The sequence below is a fragment of the Neocloeon triangulifer genome, unplaced genomic scaffold (genome assembly GCF_031216515.1).
Source record: "Neocloeon triangulifer isolate White Clay Creek 2 clone unplaced genomic scaffold, ASM3121651v1 ptg000001l, whole genome shotgun sequence".
In the NCBI taxonomy this organism is placed as follows: domain Eukaryota; kingdom Metazoa; phylum Arthropoda; class Insecta; order Ephemeroptera; family Baetidae; genus Neocloeon; species Neocloeon triangulifer.
The window spans coordinates 7,236,044-7,260,953 of NW_026775544.1; the positions used below are offsets into that span (position 1 = coordinate 7,236,044).

The following is a 24,910-nucleotide window of genomic DNA, read 5'->3' on the forward strand; positions in this document are numbered from 1 at the left end:
AATAAATAAATAATAAAAGTTTGGTTCCCATATATTTTTATTGTCGGTAATAATTATTATATTGTTAAAGAGTGGCATGCAGCTGTAAAAGTTCCTCAGCCGTTTACCAAGATCCCTTTGCTCAGCATTACGAGAGATTGAAATAATGAGGAAGATAATTGAATAAGCACATTTTCTTAAGAAAAATTCTTTATTGTCAACTACAAAAATATTTCGATAGCTTCAGCTAATTCATTTATTTTTAGTCATATAAAGCACTATCATATACTCTAATATTTACACACAATATCATTATTTACAGAAACACGTCATTTCTCTCATTGCCAACGTATTTAAGAAGTGGGGAAAACCCACGCAATGAAAATCGTCAGGATGAGATAATTCGTATTTTTCATTTGTCTGCCGTTCATAAATGCAAAATTTAATATTCATTCCTGTTGTGTCAGTTTTTGCTGCTGGCGATCATGATCCTCATTTACCAACTTTTGCAGTCGTGAAAAATTAAAATTGCCTCACTGTCTTTTCATTTGTTTTGTACATCCTGATCGCCAACATCTTTTGTGTATGCTCAGCATATACTTGTATAATTTATCGCTGGGAAAACAACCTCAAATTAAGTAGACGATGCATGCGAGTAATTGTACCTTCGTGCGGTTTAATAATGGGAGCGATGAATGAAGTTAATACAACCAGGCGCAACCAGGATATCAGCAAATTTAGCCCCTAGTAAACTATGAATTTACGTTTGTTTTCGTTTGTTTGGCAAGATATACGTTCGGAGGCAAAAGGCGCGTATTTTTCTCTGCATATTTGCAACATTTTGTATTACCAGGCCATTAGTTTTAGTTTAAATCTCTGGTGGGGTTTCACTTACTTGTAACTACCGAGTTGCTTCCTCGCGGCAGCAACAAATAAAATGGTCCGGGAATAGAACTTGTTGTAAAATGCTCATTACAGGGAATAAACTAATAGTGGTGGGTCATAAAATTTTAAACTCATTTTGCAATACGCTTTGCAAGACAAAGCATTTTGTATTTTGAACTATCGTTAACACTAAAATTATATTGCTCAGATTAACTTGCCAAGTTTATTTTTATTTGCAATTAAAAAAATGCTGCGCGTCTTTTCCTACGAAAGCAAATCTTTTTATGGCCTTTAAAAAAAACTCGACTCTCAAACGCATTTTCAACCAAGCAATCAATCAGCAGCACAAAGAGTCTTCGGATCACTGTAAGAATTGTTGTCGCTCTCAACTGAGCGCAAGCAGCGGCTCCTGGTACATGTAGTCTTTGGGAGATTGCTGGAATTTGAGTTTCTTCCACTCCACTTTGGAGGCCTCCTTCTGCTGGTACTTGGTCAGCTTGTTCTTGGATTTGCTCACCTTCTTGGGCGGCTTCTGCTCCAACTGCTGCAATTGCTCAAAGATGTTCCTGGGTGCACCTCCGGCAGGCACATCTGCAAGGGTGCCGTTCTTGTTAGCGTAGACGACGTGGAGCTCCGAAAAGGCGCCCTGCTTGGGTGCCGTGATATCCGCAAAGTCGCGGAAGTTTGCGAAGAAGTCGTCACCATTCGAGGCGGCACCGTGGCTCGGACGGTAGTTGTAACTGTAAGAGGGACGTCCGCCACCGTAGTAGAAAAAGTCGTCGTTGCTGCTTCCGGAATCGTAGTCGTCCTCGTAGAAAGTGCCTCCTTTGATGACCCCAAAGTTGCCCGAGCCGAGGACACTGTGGTCAGTGGTCGGCTGCTCTTTGGAAGTCGCTTTGTCCTTGTTGGTGGAGGCGAATGCATCGAAGGAGTTGGCCTGTTGCAGTGCATAGGGGATGTGTCTGGGCCGGTGGTTGGTAGGGGGGTCATCGTAAACCGGGGGGCGCGAGTGCCCAAGGGGGTTGTTGGAGAAGATCGAAGAGAAGGAAGGGAAGTAGTGTTGGCTGTCCGGGATCAGCTCGGGGACCGCATGGGGATCGGCCACCGCCTGACGGGGCTGCCCATGACCCAGGGGCAGGGCAAATGAGGGGTACACGTGCTGGCTGTCAGCTATCGGCTCCACTGGTGCTTCTGAGTCGAATTTACGCGCGTCTGTGAACAAAATTGAAAATTAATTGAAGTAAAATTCATACGATTATTTATTAAACAGAAAGGCTTCCTTGAAATTTCTCATCAAATTTTTACAAACCCTCGTTCTTTGAAATTTCTCTTCAGACAGCAATATCATTTTTCTTGGTAAAATAAAATTTTACTTTTCCTTAATTAGTTTATGATAATGTTATGCTGAATACATAAAACGCAAAACACTAACTGCAGGCTATTTCTTTCTCTACAATTTCAGGAATCCGTAACTTTCACAGATTGAAGCTGAATGAATTATTATTATTGATGAATACATAATAGCCGAAAGTAAATTTATTCCGTCAGTATTGTGGGCGCCTCTTTTGACACAAAACGTCTGTCCCAAATTAAAATGTCAGTTGCAAAATAAAAAACAAAGCATTAGGTTTTGTTTTGCGGTCGCAAAAATCGGCCAATCGATTTTGTTTTTTATAAATTGTTCTATTCCATTCAAGTGCATCGAATCTTTAGAGACAATGAAAACGCGATTTGCAATCAATCCGCCCGTCACGTGTAATTTGCGGTCAGACGTTTTCTTTTCCCGCGTGTAAAAATATAATGCTATGGCTCAAACGCGAATCACGCGCGTCTCCTGCCTGAAATATTTGGGTTAAATCTGCCGCAAATTTCCACTGCGTTACTAAAATATTCAGAAGGAGGGCCGAGATTTCAAAGTTTTATGGCAATGGTAGTGAGCGCAGTCACGTCGACGAAAAGTACATTTCACGCGAAGAATAAAGTTGCGTCAGTGCACATCAGCATCATCATGATCAGCCGTATAATTATTTGTTATACAAGCAGCGACTAGGAAATGGCAACAAACGCGATTTAGGGCCAAAACTCGTGCACTTCCCTGATGCCTGCCGAAAATTGCTCGCGCTACTCTGAAACGCACGTCCCGGAGGGATTGCCTTGGCGTGTCCTGTGCTTATTGAGCTAAAGAAAGAAAGCTGCTAATAAATAGAGAGAGGGAGAGAGGGTCCTGTCCCTCTCCAGGTATTAATAACAGCCAGCACCCGAGGGGTTTGTTATTTTTTTAGCTAATTGCCAACAGTCTCGCGTCCGGCGTCGTCGTCAGATTTCACTCAAACAGTAGCGCCGGCAAATTTAATTCATCCTTATTGAATGCGGCTGCCTCTTTTCTTGCAAGGCACAAACACACGCATGCTAATTATTTAGAACAAGAAGTCAAAAGACCAGCTTTCCCTGTAATTGTCTTCCTCTATTTATATTTGTTGCTTTTCTCCATATGCATCTCATACAAAGCAAATTAGTGTCAGAAACTGATTGGTCAAACAATGACTGCGTTTTTTTCTGAGAGGAAAACTGCGTATTCCTCTCATTGCTATACAGAAATTCAAAGGAGGTCAACGTTTGCTTGGTATTTCTTGAAAAATTTCTCCTCATTACGACTTGTCTTGCAAAAAAGATGACTTATGGTGTTTGAGTCTAGAGGAATGCAAAGTTTATTTAATATTGTTGAAGGGGAAATATGGAACTGTCAGACTATGTCATCCAGATTTTCATCACTCATTGTCAGCATCAGTATACTTGCAAAATTAAAATGCTTTTTTCAGGAAAATACCAACTGTCATTAAAAATTATATGCAACGAGAGCATTGCAAAATATTAACGCATTCCATTTTTTCTTTTATAAAAATTTAATACTTTGATATAATTATTTTAATCAATTATTCTAAATTGTTAATAATTAAATAATTTTCATGCTGTTTAGTACCTTAACTGTTGTTTCTGTAAATTATTTTTAGCAATGTAAGACAGGGGGCTATTTTTTTAAGTCAGAGCGCCTTCACCACGTAATCAAGTTCAAAAATAGTACCTCTCACAATGCCTCAATTAAATGCCAAATTACATATCGAACCACAATTATTTGCGCATTAATTTTCTTCATATCACCGCCGTCAATCAATTGCAGAAAGAAAAATAATCATACAAATGACCTTGTGCCTGATTCATGTCCAAAATTGCATGTCAAAAATTTCTCACACTTGACCGATTGCTTGTGCTTATTGTTATAGAAAGGGCTTTTGCTTTGAATGCACTTGTGCCAAATTAATGCCAAGCCGCAGCAATACGTGCATGGCCTGAAACTTTTACTCGCATTATTATCTTCTCTATTGGCGCAGATCAAATAATGAAAAAGTCTTAACAGATAATTTAATTCAGCGGCACCATTATTGTGCAATTAAACTCACGCCTCAACAAAGATATTCACCAGCGGCCAGTAGAGAATTTCTTCGAACACGTTATTATTCGTGCGATCTTGTGTTTCATAATAATTATTTCGGCTGGCACGTCAATTAAGTTTTGTGTTTGCTTTAGATCGTTCGTTGACAAAGAGTTCTTAAACGGCCTTTTGAAACGCTATCTGCCCAAATCGGGTCAAATGAAAGACAAATATATGTGCGGGAACATTACCGCTTTGGTTCAATGTGTGCATTGTCGAAAAGCTGAGTCACTATGTGTAACCATTAGGAGAGGAACGGGGAGATGAAGATCAATGGACAATTCGCAGCTGGTTAACGGCCAATGTGTTTACATGACAAGATGTTGAAATGGCCTCACATTAACACATATATAATGCGTTTTTAAACGTCTTGTTTGAGATGAGATCTGTGCGATATTTTTTGTGCGCAAATTTCATATTTTTCGCAAGTAATTTTTTCCTACACGTTTTACTTTTAGCAAAACCCCCACAATCTTCCTTTGGAGTGAGTGAAGTGGGTGGACAGCCGTACACGTTGGATCGTCCCTAATTAATAGTTTAAGCAATTCAAACATCTTCTAGGCTTTTGTTCGCCGACTAAATTGGGTTAATAGCCATTTGGCGAGGGAAGACGTCTTTCGCATCTATAATTAAGCAACCTTTCTTGATCGCGTCTGCATTGAACTCCATTTATGGAATCGCGTGCTTTTACAATAATTTTCATTTTGATCACGTACGATTTGACTACCTTTTGTTACAAGGATTGAAGCATCGCCACAGCAATAAAATGCAGTTTTGCTCATAAGAAATATTTCATTTTCGGCATAATAAATTTTACAACAATAACCACACAGACATAAAAATTTTATTTTTATGACAAAGTTAAAAATAAATATAAAATCACGTAGATAAATAAAGGGAGATGTAGCCAGCTTACGAAATGACGTTACAAACTTCTTAACTAACATGAGCAGTCTGTGGTATTGATCGCAGCTCAAACATTAAATTTTGCAGGTCTGGGCTTTTCAAATAATAATTAACATTGTGTTGATTTTTTTCAGAGTGAGCTAGTTTTTTATTTATGCACACCAAGATTAAATAATCTAATCTTAATTTAAGCACTCGATTTATAATATTCTCATATAAAGAGCATCGGTCGCAAAATTATGTTGAGCGAACAATCAGCACTTTGTTGCTCACTCACCGGCACATCCTCTTGTAAAGTTACAGACTTACTTTACAAAAACAGCACATAAATTATTAAATTCATACACACTCTAAATTGAGAGTCTTAAAGATACAGTTTTATCAAGCCTTATCCGAGCAGGATTATAAATTCAAGTTCGCTGCTCATCTCCTCATGAAAATTCAGCGTGGTATTGTTTTCATGTCCAGTATCTCGTGCTTCAAGTGTTTGTTTTGCTTTTTCAGCGACCCGTATTCGTTACATAAGCCATCATGCGCATCCTCGACTCTATTTGATTTTAATTAATCGTGAGCGAAAAGGCGTGGATGGATCGCTTCTTTTATTAAAGTCACGTGTGAGTTGACGTCAGATGGGCCAGTGAAAGTGCAAGTAGACGAGCGTTCTTGGCTCGCTCTTGTACTTTCTCTGTCCGCCGTGCTGCGTCCCTCCTTCTCGGGAAACAATGAGGCAGAGTCATCCGCAACCCATTCGCAAGCGGAGCAACAAACAAACGTAGTCCGCCCTTTTGATTTTTACAAGATGCTTTCGAAACAATTGGCGTAAATTACGTTATATGCAAATCCTTCGTGTGTTATTTTCAATTAATTTTTTTTTCAAAAGGTACAAGAATAATCAAATAAAAATAAAATTTGATTTATTGAGACATCAATGTCACTACAGACTTTCAAACAATAAATTCCTTTGGAGACTTTTCAAGATCAACTCCCTAGTTGTACAATCGATGTCAGAGCAGGGAAATTGCCAGGTTGTTGCAAGTTTTAATTATTTTTATAATATATATTTTAAATCGACCATATATCACCTCTGTGCTCCCGTCAACTGACTGTAGTTATCACGTCATTAACTCTCTTTCCTGGAATGTTTGGTTACGAAACTGAAAAACAGCTTGTTCTCGTCATCACTCTCTTTGTCTATGGAGCAAAGATCACATTCCTCGGAGCGCACCATTAAAATGAGCGATTCGTCTCTTTTGCATGCTGTGCGCTTTCATAATTCACGCCGCGACTGCCGCATCAATATAAAGAAGTCCGCGCCCTTCTATATCGAATCAGCAATCCTTTTATTGCAGCGGTAGGGCGAACAGAGAAATATTGTTCCGGGTGAGATCATCAAACACTTTTGTATGGCAGCTGCAAATTTAATAATATAGCTTTCGCAACTAACACAGATCGGTTTAGAAAAGACATAATAGTTAGGATTGTAAAGTGACAAAAACGTTTATAATTGTTATGAATTGTGAAACGCCAAACTTTCTACGCCAAATTTACTCCTGTGTGCTTGCCACTTTATGTAAATTCATCAAGTATAATCAATTGAAAGTTGTAGTAGAGATTTAATAATTTAATTTATGATGGAAAAAACAATTTAATGAACCAATTAAAGGATGGGGATTATTTTATAATTTGATTGAAGCAAAAGCGCTCTTGCAATATTATAAATTATCTTGACAATCTTTTTTTATTCAGCATGAATTTAAATTTATTTCCACTTACTCAGTCAGTGTCAAAATCACTTACTCGGTGTCACAGCTAGGAGTGTTTCACATTTTCAAGTGCATCTTGTACATACAAGTCCAGTTTTTAATGCATGCCAAAAGTGCTCTCGTTTTGTACCAGCGTGTGTGATCGAGACTACAGATTTAATCAAACCGACACCCACGTCAAGAAAGTGGCAGGAAACTTGACTTATAACCCAGCAACAGTCATTGCACGACCGGTCGATCAAGTACACGTGAAGTGCAGCAGGTGCAGTACATATAACAAGATCAAAATTGATCGTGTCTGGGTCTGAAAGGGCGCGAGAGTCGTGAAATGCTTCCTATATATTTGTATTTGAATATCGTGTCCGGGATTTGATTAGCTATTGTCGATCAGAGAGTGAAATGATGATGTATGATGTATTATCAAGGCGCAATAAAAAGGCGGGGGAGTTTGATGAAAGTGCAGAATAAGTGCACGAATAATAACCGCAGAGAAAGGTGAGAGTTTGTTGAACTGTGTACAAAAAAACCAATCTTATTAAAATTGCTGGATGTTTAATTATCTGCAGCGTTAAAATTTTAATCTCATTTTCACTACTCATGGGAGTTGTGTGGTCACAAGCCCATAAGGAATTGTTTATTTTATGATAATGATTTCATAATTGTGTTATAAATTACAGTGTATTACGCTAACAATTTGCTAAACGAAGCAATATTACAACTACTCCCAAACACCTATACTAACAAATTACATCATTAATTTATGCTCAAAAGATTTTATTTGTCATCGTTTATAGTGCACCTTGTTATTACTACTACTTTATTTTATTTTACGACCACTTGCATTTTATTTATTTGACGGATGCAATTTTAGCAATTAAACCCCTCTGACACCCATATCTCATACTCTCTCTGCAAAGTCCTTGTCCTTGTACAAAATGAAGTTATTCATTGGCTCCCACAGCGCACATTACGACTTCAGTGTGTGAAATTGTCATTTTTGCAAGAGAACGCAAGGTGCAATCTTCATTATTTAATGTGGGAGCGCGTAAAATTGTGTCGTATGTGAGCAATAAAAGTTCATGACTGTGTCAATGATTAATTTACTTCTGACACGCGGTTTCCATAGTAAGTAATTTTCAGTGTGAATATGTCATTATGTAATTAACGGCACTCTTTCACTTACGCGTTTTAGCACCGACAAAAATTTAAAGCCTACCGATTCCTTTTCAATCTCAGATTTCCCCACGCATACCAGGAATTTTTTTCATGTGCGCAAAAGTGCCATTAGTCTATTCGAATAGAGAGCTTCCGGTTGAAAAGCAGTGTTTTTACCTGCTCTCGTCGTGATAAAAGTTCTTGGTAAAGTGACGCTCACGCCATCGAATGTAGTACCTTTGATTAAAAGAAACACGCGCAGTTGAAACCGGAGCAATTAACGACAAGACAAGTGTTCGCCGGACGACAGCATTTTTGCGGCAAGATTTTCTTTAAAAATGAGAAGGCGACTGCTTTTACTTTGATAACTCTTTAGGGCAGAGCTGCGGGAAACAAGTTTGAAGAAAGAGAGAGATGATCTGACGAGTGAAATTTATTCTCGTATCCCCTTTTTTTATATGCAGCGATTTTATTGAGTATTAAGTGCTCACTCCGCGCTCAGTAGCCGACTGGCCTCAAACTGCAGATCTCCTTCGTAATTACAACTGTATGTTTTGCTGCTACTATAAACTTCGATAAACTTTATTGCTCTTGATTGAGTGGCGTGGTCGTTAAGAAAAGATAAAAGCAGACAGGAGAGAAATTTCCAATGGGAAGAATCACTTTCCTGCTAATTTGCACTCTTGTTATGTCGGGAGGCAAACAATGACTTTTTTAATTAATAAAAATATGAAATAGTATTCTCTAAATTGGTTCACAATTAATCGCATTCCATTTTGAGTAAAAACTTTCCTAGTTCTGCTCTAGTAATAATAAATTCTAGTTTGTTTCTCTAGATCAATTTTATCTCCAATCAAGATTCGTAAGAATTTCTCCAAAACCTGCGGAATTTATCTTCTTGGCTTTGAGCTGACGTGACCCCTGCTCAAGAAGGAAGAAAGGTCATCAAAGGCACGCGGGCCGTCCGGCATTTTTCGTCGAGCTTTAACCCATGATTAAAGCTGCCGGAGAAAGTGTTCTCGCGCGGCTGTCGAGTGCTTTGACTCCGTCTGAGGAGCACATCTGAGGGCCTTTTTATTTACCTTTCTCCGCGCAAGGTCACTAGGTTTATAGAGCGAACCTGATCTGACTCAAACGCTGCAGCAACTTGCATTCGCAGCACGCGTCGTTAACTCGCATAATCTTATAATTAGTTTTATTGATTGATGTGTGCGTTATCGATCGAAAATTGCAACAAGTCAATTAAGATGTAAATTACAAATTGTGGAATGGAATTTAAATAAGTAAAGAGTTACGATAGTTAAAGAGACTATGATATTTTATTTAGAAGAAAAACATATCAAGAATTATATCGTTTAACAAACCAGATGCAGATTGTAATTTAACAATTTTAATTTTTTTTTCCATAATAAGTAGAGAAAAATTGCATCAGACCAAAAATGTTTTACAATAAATTTATTAAAGAATTAATGAACTTGATTTATATTTTATTTGTCAGGGCAGTGAATATATTATTAGGGAGTGTGTATTTTCTCACACCGGCTCAAAAATCTAATAATGTAATTGTGGGTCTGTGGGATAGGCTGATGAAATGGTTCACATCATAAACGTGCTTACAACACACCAGGACTTCAATTAACCTTTTGAACCAAATTGCTCTCTTTTGAGTAGGCCCACAGGCTTTAAAAAATCAACCGAAACAAATTAAAATTCATTGGCTAAACAGGCGAGCACACTCGCTTTAATGTAATTAACTCTGGACCGAAATTAAGTGAGGCTCGCGCACAACAGCTGCTTTACAGCAACTCGCTCCTCTCTGGAAGGGATGCTTTTAATTAATGGCTTCCTATTAGAAAGGTTTGATTATTATTTTATTGTGGCGTGGCAGCGCAGCTTTAACATGAGTTAGTTAATAATGTACAAGGCACAGAACGTGAAAAAGGCAGGCAGATGGAGAGGAGATTGCACGCGCCACAAAACGCACGCCCATCAATAATATGAAAGTTGGTGTGTAAGTGCACATCCATTTAGTAACATTCCGCATTATAATGCTGAGGTGCTGCTCATAATGAACAATTATGAATTAATTTTATAGCTCTCCCCAATAGACGGCCCACTTTCTTTTGTTCAAGGATAATTCAAAGCTTTTTTCGAATTCTTTTGTTTGTTACTAAATAATATCATTTTTATTTGGTTTTAATAAATCAGTGAAAATATAATACAATCTCTTTTGATGTCGGGTGTTGTAGCAGACATCTGCTAAATGTATACCCTTTCTTCTTTTTTTTCAATTTTAATTTTGTATTGACCGAGAAGAATAAATAATCATATCATAATTTTAATTAATTATTATTATTAATTCAAAATTTAAATTCGGAGCATAAAAATATGGCATTTATTTTATACATATGCGGCAGCTGGACATTCATTCCTAAATCGGTGTTTGCATTTCAGAAAGTCACGTACGCAATGCATGGCTTCTTCCTGAGTCTCTCCTTTTGTTAATAAATAAGAGCGCGCATAAGAATCAACAAAACAACTGGAGTGTAAAAGTTAGTTGCATCAGGGCAATTGAGCTGCAGTCGCCGCAGAAAAAGAGCCTCTGTGTATTTTATCGGAGTCAACCTATGCACAGTAGACGGATGCTTTTTTCTTGAGCGTTAGGAAACAACTCTATTCATTATGTAAGGCTTCAATTCTCAGCCGTCCGCGACTTTCTTTCATTTCCGAGCCGCCGCCGAGCGCGTCGCTTGCATGAGTACATTAACAATTCAAACCCAATTTTTTTGTGATGGTTCGCATCAGTGGCTATTGGTTTTGCATTATACCATTGGATTGCATAATTATGTATGCAATTATTTATAAAAATATAAAACTTTTAGAGGATTATTATTTTTATTTTTTCTTTAGATTCATCTAAAATACGGCATTTTAATATAATCTATTATTATTATAAAGAATTTAAAAAAAAAAATATTTAGAATAATAAAATTTTTACAATTCAAAACAATATCTTATTTTGTATACAGTAAATTTAATAAACTATAAACTACGTATACATTTTAAATTATTTTTCACGTCACAACCATGGGAAAGGAAACTTAAAAACTTTGGAACCCGTCATATGGATTCTACGGGCACTATCTTATCGCATTTTCGTTTTCCAGCTCACATACAGCAAAGGTGAACTTTTAGTAGTAAGGTATTTCTCCGGTGTTCATCAACATGCCAAGAATTTGGAGAGGTCCCTTAAAAGGTCATTTAAAATTTGCCATTTTTCTTGCTTGTTCTCTCTTTCTCTATTGGGTGTTAGTACCTAAACATTTTTTGACACAATTTAACGCAAGCAAAGTTAACAATGGTGCATCGCAAACGACAGACGCAGTGTGGAAGCCTGTGCTGGGAGCAAAGTAAAAAATAAAAATAAACTGGTTTTAATAATTTACTTCTGTTAATTTAGGAATATATTCATGGTATATTCAGCGTATTTGGAAAGCAGAGCTCTGGTTGATGAAATTGTGGAAATCAAAACACCTTTCATCAGGATAATTGGAGTTGGCAGATTGACCACGGTAAAACGTCGACTGACTATTGACGAAAAGGCTTACTGCTTGTATTGGTTTGATAAGAGCACGGCAGAAGAGTGAGAATGCGATTTATTTATTAAAACAAATAAAAGTTTAATTTTTTTTACTTTCATTAGGCCACTTGTTGTTGAAGCGGAGTTTGCTCCTCTCCTCGAAAATTGGAATTTGAATTTCTCTGCTTGCTATATTTTGTGTCCTTTGAATGGCTCTCCCAATATACCTACCAGCGTTTCTATTTATTCAAAAGAAGTCATTCAGCCATTTTTAATAAATGGCGATATAGAGCTCTTAGCTGATGCGGGAAACAAAATTCTAATTCACACACAGTCGGAAGACAAAAATTTGAAAAAGTCTGATATGGCAGTGTGCGTAAATCCATTTTACAAACAATACAGTAGAGTAAGTTAATGTGTAATTAATGTTCTCTCTGCTTAAAAAACATAAAACTGTAGGCGTGGGACCTGGTTGAATGGATAGAGATGAATAAAATTTTGGGATTCGGTCACTTCTACTTTTACAACCATACACTTTCGAACAATGTAAGCTGCACATTGGAAGAATATATGAAAGAAGGAACCGTTATTATGCACGATTGGAAAAATCTTCCATATATATTATTGAAGGGAGAAGGAAACAGAGTTGGAAACATTTTTGCAGCGGCTAACGATTGCCTTTACCGCTCAATGTATTATCATAAGTATGTTGGATTTTTCGACGTTGATGAATTTTTGGTACCAGCGAAAAACGCACACGTGTTGGAAATCATGGATACATCTTTCAAAAATGACCCAAAACAGGCCGTTTCAATTTTTAAAAACACGTTTTTCTTCTTGGAATGGCCCAACGATCCCAAATACAAGGGACTCGACTTAATAACTCAGAAAAAGACAAAAAGACTGAAAATTTTTGACAATCCCAGGGCAAGATCTAAATACATTACCAAGCCAACTCTAGTCACTGAAGTTGGAAGTCACTTTGTTTGGAGAACAACGGATAAACAATACGTTCAAAATGCTCTAAATGAGAGCGACGCTTACAGTCGCCACTACAGAATTTGCGAGTTTCCTGAACATGTGTGCAAATCCCATCCAACCGCTGCGATTGATCAAGGGATGTGGAGGTTCAAAATTCAACTCACTAAAAGAATGGAAGAAGCCCAAAAAAAATTCGGAGCTAAATGCAATTTAGCACCTATCAAAAAAATATAACTTAAATAAATTGGAGTAGGGTCTTCAAAACTGCATAAGTTTGATGAGTTTTTATGATTTATTTTTATCAACTCCACAAATTTAGATCAATTTTGCATTATTATATTATTATTATGTATGTATTTAAAACCAATTAAATGACGGAGCTGTGTTTCAATAGAAACTAATGCTTCTAGGTTTGCAACAAGAGGCGTGAAATTAAAATGCAAAACCATGGAAAGCGAAGTGCCGGTGCCGGCAGTAATTATTTCCGCCGCGTTGTCTCTGCACAAATGACTAATGAGGCTGAAATATTCGCAAGAGGCGATGTCCCGGACAAATGCTTAGCGAACCAACACACTATTATCAAAACGTTGCGCAAGAATTTGCATAACAGTATTATTAGCCGCCTTTAAATCGACAGGAGTTCACCGATTCTTTGTGTTGCATAATCAACGAGAGATTTATTTGACCCTTTGCCCGGATGTCCCTTTCTGCAGGAAGAAAGTTGCGCTGCTGGAGCGCGTGGAGAAAGTGATGACACTCCTGCACGGCTCTCTTTGCTTGAGATGCACTCTGACCACGGGACAATATTGCCTCGGATTGACATATCGACCTAAAAAAGGAGTGCGAAAACCTTGTTTAGAGGCGGCAGAGAATTTTTATTATGTTGGTCTGGATCGCCCAAGGAGCAGCACATTTCAGCTCGGTTCTATGACACGCCATCAAAATTGCCGACTTCCGTTTATGCTAATCAGTTAATCACCTATTTATACCTGAAACTTTTATGCAAAACCGTCGTTTTCTCCTTTTTGAATATAGCGGTTGCTTCATTTTATTGTCATAAAGACAACCGCATCCGTTGCTTTATATTCTTTAGGTGAAATAAATTTTGGAATACTTTCGAAAAATAGAGAACTTTTGTTTAAATATTCTTTTCATTCTATTTTGAGAAAATATATCAATTAAATCTTAAACAGATAAAACCTTTTTGATTGAAAATCTTTTGAAAAATTTCACATAAAAAAAAATAGTTACTTTACTCAGTGTCAAATTAATTAAGCTGTATAATACACCATTCCCTTCTCTCCGGAGCTTAATAGTGTATGGTCTAGATTATCAGACTTTGCAATTTGACCAAATGCAGTAGCAATAATAAAAGCAATAAATTTCCACATCAGCCAAGTAATTGAATTCCCCACTACACACTTTGACAAGCATGGGAAACGCTGCGCCTGGATATGGATCATTTGATAACGCTTGCATTATCGGCAGAATAAATTATCCTCAAACGTTATCTGGCGGCTGGCAGCAGCTCCTGCACAGATTGCGCCGCGAGATCGATCGACAATGCAACACAAATTCCGACACAGACACGCGCGCTTTTCCATTGCACAAGCGGCGCGATATTTTATACCTCTCGGTCATTCTTTGTCATTTTTCTTTTATTTATATAAATTTCTGCCGCTCATGCTAGCACAGCTGCCAACTCTCTAGCTCGATCTGCGGTTGGAAGGTGCTTGGCTTTTTAACGTGTTAATCGAGAGGAGAGAGCTTTATTATTTCATCTCTCTCCTGGATGCATGTGTAATTCTATTGCACCCGGAAAACACACGTAACTCCTTTGAATAAAAACTTACACTGTAAAGGACTATTGAATTACACTGGAGATAAAATAATGTTCGCAGGTTTTGTATTTATTGCCGGCTGGACGCATGTTTTTGCCGCTGGTGACACGATCGACCGTGTCTGTTTGATATAAATTATTATAATGAGCTAATATTGCCTCTTACGGCCATTGTAGCAATGACATAACTCCCTTGTTCGTATGCACGCAGATAAAAATAGAAAAATAGGCATATCGAATTTCTTCTCTCAAATCCTCGTTCACGTTTTCAAGAGTGTGTGATTGAGAAATGCAGTGGGTTGTTGTAATGAATAATTCCCCTCGGTGTTGAGGTCAAACGACGAGACAAAAGAAAATGTTCAATGCTGCACTTTGATTGGGACTCGCTCGTTTCATCAGCAAATTAATTCCCTTCACAGCAGCAAAGGTGCACACATTTTATTTTCAGCATTGGGTAATTTGAGCGGCATTGTTCCTTCCAGAGAAATCACGGCAGCCTCTAATGATGATGATGTTACATTGTTCCAGCCGAGATTTAGAAGCAAAGGCGCAGACTTCTCGACATATCGATTCCACATCGACGTGTTTATTGAAGCATCCGCGAGTAGAGAAACAATTTTAGGTGTTGAAAGAAGAATGACATTTTTATTGCCGCCTTGTATTTTATTAGTCCGCAGCACAACAAACACACACACATTACTCTTGACTCAATTAGCCAACAATGGGGTTTCGTTTGTTTTATGCATAAATCACGCTGCGGGTTGCCCTTATGCTCGAGAGAATCTATCGATTTGAACTCATTGACACGCATCGAACGGCTAGGCGCGATTTAAATCTCTGCTGCTGCCGAGGTAAACGCAAAAAAAAAAACAACCGGAGACGAGAGCATTGGAAACAGAACAGATGAAACCAATAAGATAAAATCACTCTGTTATTGCTTCATTTGCTGTTAAAAAGGGGAATGTTGCTTCCCTATCAAGGTTATGAATAATTTCAAAATGACACGCAAGAGAGCAACACAGCTAGGCAATCCTCCAAATCGTGTTGTGAGAAGCAAAGCAAATGCCAGAAAGTTATTGAATACTTTGTAATTATTATAGAAAACCCCGGTCACAACTCAATTTCACGATCAAGAGTTGATTATGGTGATTTGAACCTAAAAATCGGTTTTTCCTTGATGGATTTTGTGAGTTGTTTATGTTTTCTTTTTTTACAATAAATTATTCACAAAGTCCATGTTTAAATTCATATTACCGAGAAGAATAAATAATAATAATAATAATAATTACCTTGATTTTAAATCGTTTATATTCAATTAAGAGGTTGAAATTTATTTTGTACTGATTACAAATGAAAAGGCTGAAAAATTAAAAAATCCTAAAAAAATTAATTAATTTTTTTTATAACTACTAAAACAAACAGTGCTTCATATTTGATAATATTACAAATAAATTTTTGCCTTCTTGAATTGTGGTGAGAAAATAATTCAATAGCGTAAACTCTTTTTTTATGTCAATGATGGAGTACTGTCAAACTAATGGTGAAGGAAAAAACCAGTTCACCTGGTATGTGGATAAAAATGAGCTCGTTTTCATGTAATTAATGGTCTTCTATCAGCACAACAATATATAATCATTTCCCTGTCGTCTGACTGAGAGACGAGAGAAATTCCTAGCATTAAACTGATAAAAAAAAAATCATTCGCCTATATATTATTCAAGTGCGTATATTATGTGTATTTTTATTTATTTTGTACTTTCCCGGCCCGCGGCGTAGAACCGCGTGTATAAAAATGTCCATCCGGCTGACCAGTTGATCAAGTCTGTAATCCTCCACTTGGATTCACACATCCATCAATTAAACGACGCGAGACGTGTCTACGCAAGCGGCAGCTCCATTAATATCGTATTTGCATATACACATCTAGTTAGATCTGCACCATGATGACTTATGAGTGCATGACACTTTGCGTTAATGAGATGGAGAGCAAGAGAGAAAAATACTGCTTGTGTGATCAGCCAGGTTTTATTATAAATCGAGTGCAATATTCCCACAGATGTGTGTTTTGCAACGACCGAGCGCGCGTTTATTTTATTGCTCGCTGCAAATTAATTAATGAGCGGACTTTTATATAAAAGTGAGCCGATTTTCCGCTATCGTATTTCATAAAATACATTCCAGATGGTAATAAAAAGTGGAGAATTTGCGCGCTCCCTTGCTCGCAGACAATCACCAGAGCACCACCTGCAGCTCACTTAATTGATATCAGAGTTTTGCAATGATATCGATTACAATGGAACATTTATAATTATGGAGAAATAACAAGATTTTTTTAAATTAAAAGAATAATAATTATAATAAAGGAACTTAAAAAAGGATCAAAGTTTGTGCTGGACACCATAAGAAGTTGTAAGCCAAAAGCATTACTAGTGAGATTAATAATGGAGCCACTCATCGCGTTGATGACAAATTGTGTTTCGGAGCCCCGCGTAGATGCACGTTTCCCGTGTACAAGATTATTCACTTAGCGGCGTGTGGCCTTGACAGTTGAGGATAAAAACTTTCTTGGGTAATTAATCTCCCGTACAAAATAGATGTCGTGAGAAAGTAGAGCAGAGACGCGGTGATATAACAGCTCATCCTCTCCGTTCATGTTGTACGTATCTGTCACAACTCACGACGTCTCTCTCGGCGCGACACCAACAAAAAGTTTGCCAATTATTATCGTTTTGCAAGATATTCTCCCTCACGTCTCCATAATTTTCTCTTTCCTTTCAAAATATACACACACACTTTCGGCTGACATTTTGCAGATTAAATTGGAGCTCAGCGATTCAATTTTATGCGGCGCAAGACTATAGAAATTTTTATGCACGATTTCTGCGTGATTGCAAAGCACCTTTGTCTGCCCTTTGTCGGATTAAACAAAATGAGAAACTTTCCTTGCAACAGGTGGAGACTGCATAACCCTTCTAAAAGAGAGGAGTTATTCCAGTAGGTTATAAATTAAACCCTTGGCGTGTGTTGTTTTTAATGACCTTAGGGAGTCAACCTGGAAGTTCATAAATATAAGCGCCTTTTCGATTCGGCAAACGCATATGTGGCATTTTATGAGTTCTTTTGTCTATAGAAGACCTCCTTTCTTTCTTCAGTTCAATTCGCCTCCCACACCTTACAAACAACACCCATGAACCGCCGCGTGAATATAATTAATGGCTCGCGTCTTTCGCGTGGAAATATAATTTAAAGAAAGCTCTATCACTGGGCGAGATATGATCAAATGAGGAAGGTGTGCAAGTACTTTCGGCTTTCTTACATACGAACTTAAAAAGATCATGACTGATATATAGGCTGGTTGGAGAGGAGAAAAAATTGATCCGGTCCGCCGATTCGATTCACCGCACATATAAAGAAAAGAGAAAATGCACAACAGGACAACAAGTGAGCAATCTCTCCAAATTTTTTTTCTTTTTTGAAAATTGATTGATTAAAAAATTATTAATTACTCAATGAGTAGTCATTGAAAATTGAAAGAGATTAATTGAAAGCAAGCATAACTGTACAATTTAAATAATAATTTATAAGTATGGAAACATAATTATTATTGCTAATGAACACAATATCACACAAAACGAAACGTTTTTGGAGTGAAAAAAAAAGAATTTGGTTAACAGAACTTAATCAATAGTGCATTGCTAAAATAAAAATGAATATGGATTGCAATGAACTCAATTTTCTGAATAAAAAAAATTAATTTTTGCACAGAATTTCACAAGTATAGAGAATATACAAAAATCAATTTCATATTCGAAACTATTTAATGCTGAGGAGAAAGTTAAATTCATATTTTTATTATATTTTTTACGCATGTATATTGTTGAATGCAGAGTGCGTGTTATGGGTGGAGGAATGCATAGAATGATCGATGTACCGTATATATACAATCGAGGAAGTGTTCACGCTTTGAGGTTGATTAACCACCCACGAAACGTGCAAATTTTACGTAACTATGATAGCGGTATACTTGAATTAAAAAGTAGTGGTACCTGCGATCGTGTGAGAGGACTGTGCCAACATTTCCTCAGAAAAAGTAAATATTCCATTTCAAAAGCCTTTTTATGCCAAGCCACGCGAATCGCAGCGATATAAAGTCGTATGAATGTAACATGTGTGACCTCTGAGAAAAGCGGTGTGCCGAATTCCACGCCCGTTTCACCCACATCTCACTGATGGTGAGCATTGCTGGAAATTCGGTGTGTATCCCACGGTTTACTTGCCAACTCTGCGCATAAATTAAACCAAGCTACGCTCGCTCTCATCGGGCGCGCGCGAGCTGCTCCACTGGCTGCTGCTGCTGCTGATTAACGAGTTACACTCTTGTGAAAAGGTCAGGTTTAAAAAGAAGTTAGTTTGCATTCGAAGAAAGTTCATTCATGACATTGAAACGTGTTGTGCTGTGCGGATTTTTTTGCTCCAGGAGCTTGCTTTTTATTGTTGCTTTTATAGACATTCAGAGCTCTGAAATGAAAAAATAAAATAATTAATAATGTATGCTTGTAAAAGTAGCACTGCTTAATTGATTATTGATTTACTGCCGCATTGTTTTCTTTTCTCGTTATTGATAATTGTTTGATGGATGAATGAGTGGATTAGCAGCGGAGAAAGACTTTTGGAAAGTGCAAATTGATTTTGGCCAACGCGCTCATGCTGTGTGCCTCTTATCTGATCCCATAGAGAGAAAGATTTTTAGCCGCGGGCGCGATTTAAGCGAATGACTCAATTAATTTTGTCCAGCTTAAAAATGTTCGTAGCCCAAATCAATTCATGTAGTCCTGATGTAGTCAATAAATATTTTTAATCATTATTTGCCTGTCTGAATTTAAATTGATTCTTGTTTGTTGCAGTTATGATTGAGAATAATTTTACTTCTGATTGTTAGTAGACGTGGCCTTGTAATAATTTTAACAATTACTAAATTAATGCGGAAAAGCTGCAAGCTTTTAACAATACAGAGCTGAATAGTTCATTAGAGGTGCACAAATGAAGCTCGCTCTTAACTTCCTGGCGCTTCGAAATAATCAAAGTTTCCTCTCACCGGTCTCGCTCACTAACTTCGCCGTTTTGTGCTAAGCATCTGGCCGTGCTACCGCGCGCACTCATCTAATCAATTGCACCGGCACAGCTGACAATCGGTAGAGAGACAAATTACAAAATCGACTACAATTCTCCTGTGGTTTATGTAAGCGAGCGTAAAAGAGCCTACCCAATCGATTCCTGTGAGAAATTCTGCACAAAGCAGTGCAATCGAAAGCAAAAGTCCGTCCGTTATTACGTGAAGCAACTTGGCAGATTTCTCTTTTGCGTTTTCAGCTGTACTCTCTGCCGCTAAAAGGAACTGATCGCGGCGGTGTGCTTTGCATATGGGCTGCATGTCGGTGCTTTCTCCGTGCGCAACCCTCTTAAAAAAAGGCTCATGCAAATATCATAACACAGCAATTTTGTGTTGAGTGTCGGATCACTATGAAACGTAAGCTCAGTGCTTTTCTTTACAATTTTATTGCACGTCTAACATTCTTACTCATTGTGAGGCATACTTCAAGTCATACTCAATTTCACTTCCTTAAAGCGTAATTTAAAAAAAAAAAAAAAAGATGAGAGAAAAATGCTGATTTTTATTCATTTTTTAGAGTACTTATAGTTGTGTGAATTGAATCAAAATTTTCAATGGCAATTAGTGTCTAATTCAGTGGAGTTTTTCTTTTCTTATCATTGAACGTACATTTCTTTTCTGTATTGCACAATGGATTGTAGATGTACAAACTCTAATTCAATAGGCATTGTAGTGCACTCCTTGCTGTGTGCAATGGTTTTTTTTTTGCCAGAGAAAAGTTTGAATGGAACAAGATGTGATTATTTTTGAATTCCTACTCTTTGATTGTCTGCACTAGGTCCCATACGCAAACATTTCATTGTTGCATTCCTTTTTGAGTCTAAAAATTTCCTGCCTCTACTACAACATTACACTATATCATCATCGCGCCATAAACAAAGGCTTGTTATTTGCGTTGTGCTGGACGCGGAAAACGAACCTTTCGTCTTCTCTCCGCAGTCAATTAAGCCGAATCACTTCCTTTTTGCATGACCCCTGACCTCGGCACGTCCTTTTATTACTGCGCTGCGTATATACGTGAATTATTATTATTAGATACATGCATACCGTTTCCTTGATTTGAAACGTGCGACGCAAATAAAAAAATATCTCTTTGCGAGAGGAGTTAAAATTTTCACTCTACAAACGTTTTTACAGCAGCACTTTTTCTTTAAATGTTTCATAATTTATATTCTTGTGTATGAACAAAAAATTGGAACAAAATTATGTCTTCCTGATTTGCAAAATTAATTCAATTCATCGACCTGCGATCCCTCATGCATGAAAGCAGTTTCGCAAAAATTATTAATTCGACACGCATCATCCCACCTACTGCAAAACAGAGGTGGAAGAGAATTCTCGCTGAGCAATTAGCTAAAATAATCAGGCTTGTGCGAGGGTTTTGTGTTTAGAAAGCATCGCAAAAGTGAAATAATTGCGCCAATATGCACTCAGAAGCGTATGCGAATTATATACAAAAGTGACGTCATTATAATAGTAGAACAGATCGTCGTTTGTAATTAATGCTTGGCTGGCTAATTCAGAGGATAGGTGTGCGTCTCTCTATCGCGCCGCATCTGTTGGGTTAATTTATTTGCTCTACTCCTTGCAGGAGAGAATGGAAGTTCAAAAGTGCAGCTACATTTGCACAATGACTGCGCTTGACGGGCGCAATTACAATCAAGCTTGTCTCACTTCTCACACGTATTGTAATTAGTTTTTTAATTGCAGAGGCTAATTCAATTGTGTTGTATGTAGATTAATTCAGATTAATTAATTTAAGTTGCTTCCATCTACCAAAGTAACATTATTATTTGACACATCAAGGATAGCCTAACCAATATGCAAAGTTTAATAATTGCTAAGCTCATATGAAGATCGAAGCTAAGGAAAACAAATACAAGTACTCGATTGACGATTTCGGACGAATTATTTAAATTTTTGTCTAATTCAATTTAAAGTGCGTTGTCCTTGATTTTCTTCACACAATTTCTAGTTAAATATTTCAACTCTTTCAGTAAGAAATTAAACTTGAAGTAATCTGGAATGGATTTAAAAGTTTTTGCGGGTCTTTGTGAAAGCTCAATATCGAGTAACAAAAGGTATGAGCATGAGGGAACTTTGATTCATAAATTATTCTAATATAACAGAATTTGTTGAGCTAACGCGATGAAATCTTAAGTGTGCCTTGAATTATTAATGAGTTGACACGAAAGAGTGTGCGAGAAGTCGTGCATTTAATCACTAATAGGCGCATAGGTGTTAATTACTATCAATTATTTGCATCTATTATAATTAGAAGTTGTTTACTTAAAAGGCCATTGAAAGCAAAATGGGCATGTCCTTGCGATCTAATTAACAAGATACAATAAATTTATCTAATGTTGAAAGTTTATTGAATTTTAAATAATTTATTTCAAGATTTTCTAGAATTTTATCTAGATTATGTACCGCTTTTAAATTTAAGCATGACTTAATTAACTAACTTTCTAATATTCAATTATAAAAAAAGAATGGATGTGTACAAAATTATAGATCCTACAAAATAATGTACCTAATTTTATATTAATATAATTTTGCTATATTGAAGGATCCAGGGTTGCAGAGAAAAATTATCACAACATATATAGAATAAATCAAATCTTTTAGAGCGTCTCATCTTTCGATCAGTGCAAAGTCATTAGAGAGTGCGTTTGCTCAAAGACCTTCAAATATAATTGGTCGATGGAATAACCAATCTTCAAAATGCAGTGCTAAATCAAGGGCGGAGGCGCGGAAATTAAGGGGATTCCAGCGGTTGTATAATTTCATCTGCTATTTGTTTTTCGTCTTTTACTGACATGGCCTTGCACTCTACCAGCTAGCATATTATAATTAAACTTAATGACCAGCCAAGCACAAATGTAGGCGAATCTTGATAATAAAAGAAAAGAACATCGTGTTCTCCGCGGAGTTATGTGTGATGTAAGTGATGAAGAGTCCTTCCATTTTCAAGGGCCCTCCAGTTACATGCAAGTAATTGTCGCTCGATTTCTTAAGTTTTGCCAAAAGCTGTCGGGACTCTTTGCAAGAGATTGCGATAAGAACAAATTCTGCGAATTATACCATAAACCACTAAAAATTTTCAGCTCTGATAATTTTAAAAAAAAAATTACGAAAAACAATTACGATATTTTTAAGTGTTCTTTTTTATTCACTCAATGAAACTAATGCGTAAAGAGCATTTTAATGAATTATTAAAAACAAACACTTATTAACAAATTTTTTACTGCTAGCCATGAGAAATATAAATATTATATAATTAAATTAAAAAAATATGATAATTTAACGTTGGATTCTCTGGTGAAGTGAATAAACTTTTTTGTAAATATCTACTTCCTTTAGTTAGTGAAAAAATGCTCCATTTGAATCACCCATGTTTATGTAGTGATTGCCACTCTACCACTTTACCCGTTATAATTTAATTTTCACACCTTTTGAACGTGAAATTGACAAATAGAATTAGCTTTATAATATTTCAGCTTCACATATAGTTTAAAATCATTCCGGGTACTATAAATTCTTGCTTTTGTTTCCTCAACTTGCAAGATGAGAGAATTGGTACATCTAAAAATCTATTAATTTTTTCTTAATTTAAATTAATTTTGGTTTTGCAACACGTTTTTCGTCACTTTGTGAGAGGTTAAGCAAAACAAATCAGGAAGTAACTGCTGATAAGACTTTTTAACAGTGGCGGAATTGCAAAAAAGGTGGCGCCGATAATTGATCACGGGTGCGCAAAGCAAGAAAGGGAGGCGGACAGCAGGTTGTTGGTGTCACTCTCGACTGATCTCTGATCACGACGCGTCACCGATTTTGACACAACTTTCTTCCTGCTACTGCTGCGGGCACCTGCCTTTATTGTTTGAGTGACAAAATACAACACTTTCATTGTTCAGCCACAAAACGTATCGTTTTTTAATATAGCGGCATTATGTACGCTCGCTGCATACAGGTGATTGACGCCTTTTCAATAGAGTATGAGTTTTAGTGAAACGCCTTCCTAAGCTTAAATAATGTCTAATCGGAGATCACATTAGCCTCCTGTTGAAAAACTTAAGTACCTCGCCCTGTCAAGAACTATATAGAAGCCGGTCCCTCCGATTAAGAGCAGGGAGGTTTTAGTTTTTGCATCTATAAACTGGGCTAGTGATTAAAAATATTGAATATTTATCACCTTTGCAATCACGTGTCACGTCGTGTTGATAAGTTTAGTTTAGGATTTTATTAATATAATACGACATTAGGAAACTCAAACTGCCACACATAACAGAAGTTCCAAGAACCCAATTTCATAAAAATTATAGTAAACATGTTTAACTGTCACAAGTAGAGGTTAGCAATAAAATAAAGTATTAAATTCATTAAATAAAATTCATTGGCCTACCTTTGTTTACGTGCGGCGCACATGTGGAAAAAGCTACGAGCAAGGAGCAGAAGAGCGCTTTCAGACACCAGGAGCCCGCCATGGCTAGAACACCACTGACTGACTCACGCCTGCTTTGCGGCTTTCTCGTCTGGAGAAAGCCCAGGCGAGTCCAGGCGCAGAACAGAGCCCTCTATACTCTGCGCTGCCTCGTGCCACACCACACAACATGGGATATTTCCTGAGGTTGCAATGGCTGGGAAAAATTCCGAATAATATAATTTATTGTATGACAGATATAAATTTTATTTTTAAAAGGAAAGTCAAATTGCTCTATATAAGGAAAAACTTTTATTATTGTTGTTTATTTGTCCGTATTGTTAGGCCTCACTTAGTGGAGTGACACATTTTTTGTCTATTAGATAAATTATATTTCACAGAGAAATTAATTTGTATTAAAAATTGAACCTTAAAAATTATATAGTAAGAACGGTATTTTTATTAAAAATTTGACAAGTTAAAAATAATGATCACTCTGTTTCTATGTTAACTCTTTTATTTTTGTGACACGCTTTAAAAACAAGCTCAACAAGATTATTCAATAATTCAATTATGTTACATTTACACTTTTACAATTATTTAGATTACGCAAATCTATATAGGTGTATTATTATACATGCAGCTCTGCGTGCTTTGCGCTCTTATGGTAATTATAATAACACGACTTTTTCATTAAGCTGAACAACTCTTGAGTTTCTCCATTATCTTCACGCCTAA

At 36.9% G+C, this 24,910-nt stretch overlaps 2 protein-coding genes across 4 annotated transcripts; one reads left to right on the forward strand and one right to left on the reverse strand.

The window, feature by feature from the left end:
• Window positions 1-188: 188 nt before the first annotated feature.
• Window positions 189-24,274, reverse strand: LOC132205078 (uncharacterized). Its single transcript, XM_059633938.1, has 2 exons — window positions 24,155-24,274; window positions 189-2,076 (listed from the first exon to the last, which is right to left on the reverse strand). Exons 1-2 carry the CDS (start codon window positions 24,234-24,236, stop codon window positions 1,250-1,252), a joined length of 909 nt encoding a protein of 302 aa, XP_059489921.1. The 5' UTR covers window positions 24,237-24,274; the 3' UTR covers window positions 189-1,249.
• LOC132194367 (uncharacterized) lies at window positions 10,725-13,824 on the forward strand. 3 transcript variants are annotated; one of them, XM_059615607.1, is made up of 6 exons: window positions 10,725-10,862; window positions 11,346-11,588; window positions 11,639-11,821; window positions 11,882-12,164; window positions 12,218-13,011; window positions 13,150-13,824. In XM_059615607.1, the coding sequence occupies exons 2-5, from the start codon at window positions 11,404-11,406 to the stop codon at window positions 12,971-12,973; spliced, it is 1,407 nt and encodes a 468-aa protein (XP_059471590.1). In that variant the 5' UTR covers window positions 10,725-10,862; window positions 11,346-11,403; the 3' UTR covers window positions 12,974-13,011; window positions 13,150-13,824. The 3 variants fall into 3 exon arrangements, with proteins under 3 accessions (XP_059471590.1, XP_059471598.1, XP_059471581.1); XM_059615615.1 differs by having other exon boundaries at window positions 11,346-11,434; window positions 11,558-11,588; window positions 12,218-13,824; XM_059615598.1 differs by having other exon boundaries at window positions 12,218-13,824.
• Window positions 24,275-24,910: the final 636 nt, after the last annotated feature.

Excerpts from the sequence above, each read along its gene's own strand:
- LOC132194367 (XM_059615598.1), top strand. The coding sequence starts at position 11,404 with ATGCCAAGAATTTGGAGAGGTCCCTTAAAAGGTCATTTAAAATTTGCC. Across the intron at positions 11,589-11,638 it reads AAGCCTGTGCTGGGAGCAAA|GAATATATTCATGGTATATT; the intron begins GTAAAAAATAAA and ends CTGTTAATTTAG. Across the intron at positions 11,822-11,881 it reads GATAAGAGCACGGCAGAAGA|GCCACTTGTTGTTGAAGCGG; the intron begins GTGAGAATGCGA and ends TACTTTCATTAG.
- LOC132205078 (XM_059633938.1), bottom strand. The coding sequence starts at position 24,236 with ATGGCGGGCTCCTGGTGTCTGAAAGCGCTCTTCTGCTCCTTGCTCGTA. Across the intron at positions 2,077-24,154 it reads TGCGCCGCACGTAAACAAAG|ACGCGCGTAAATTCGACTCA; the intron begins GTAGGCCAATGA and ends TTTTGTTCACAG.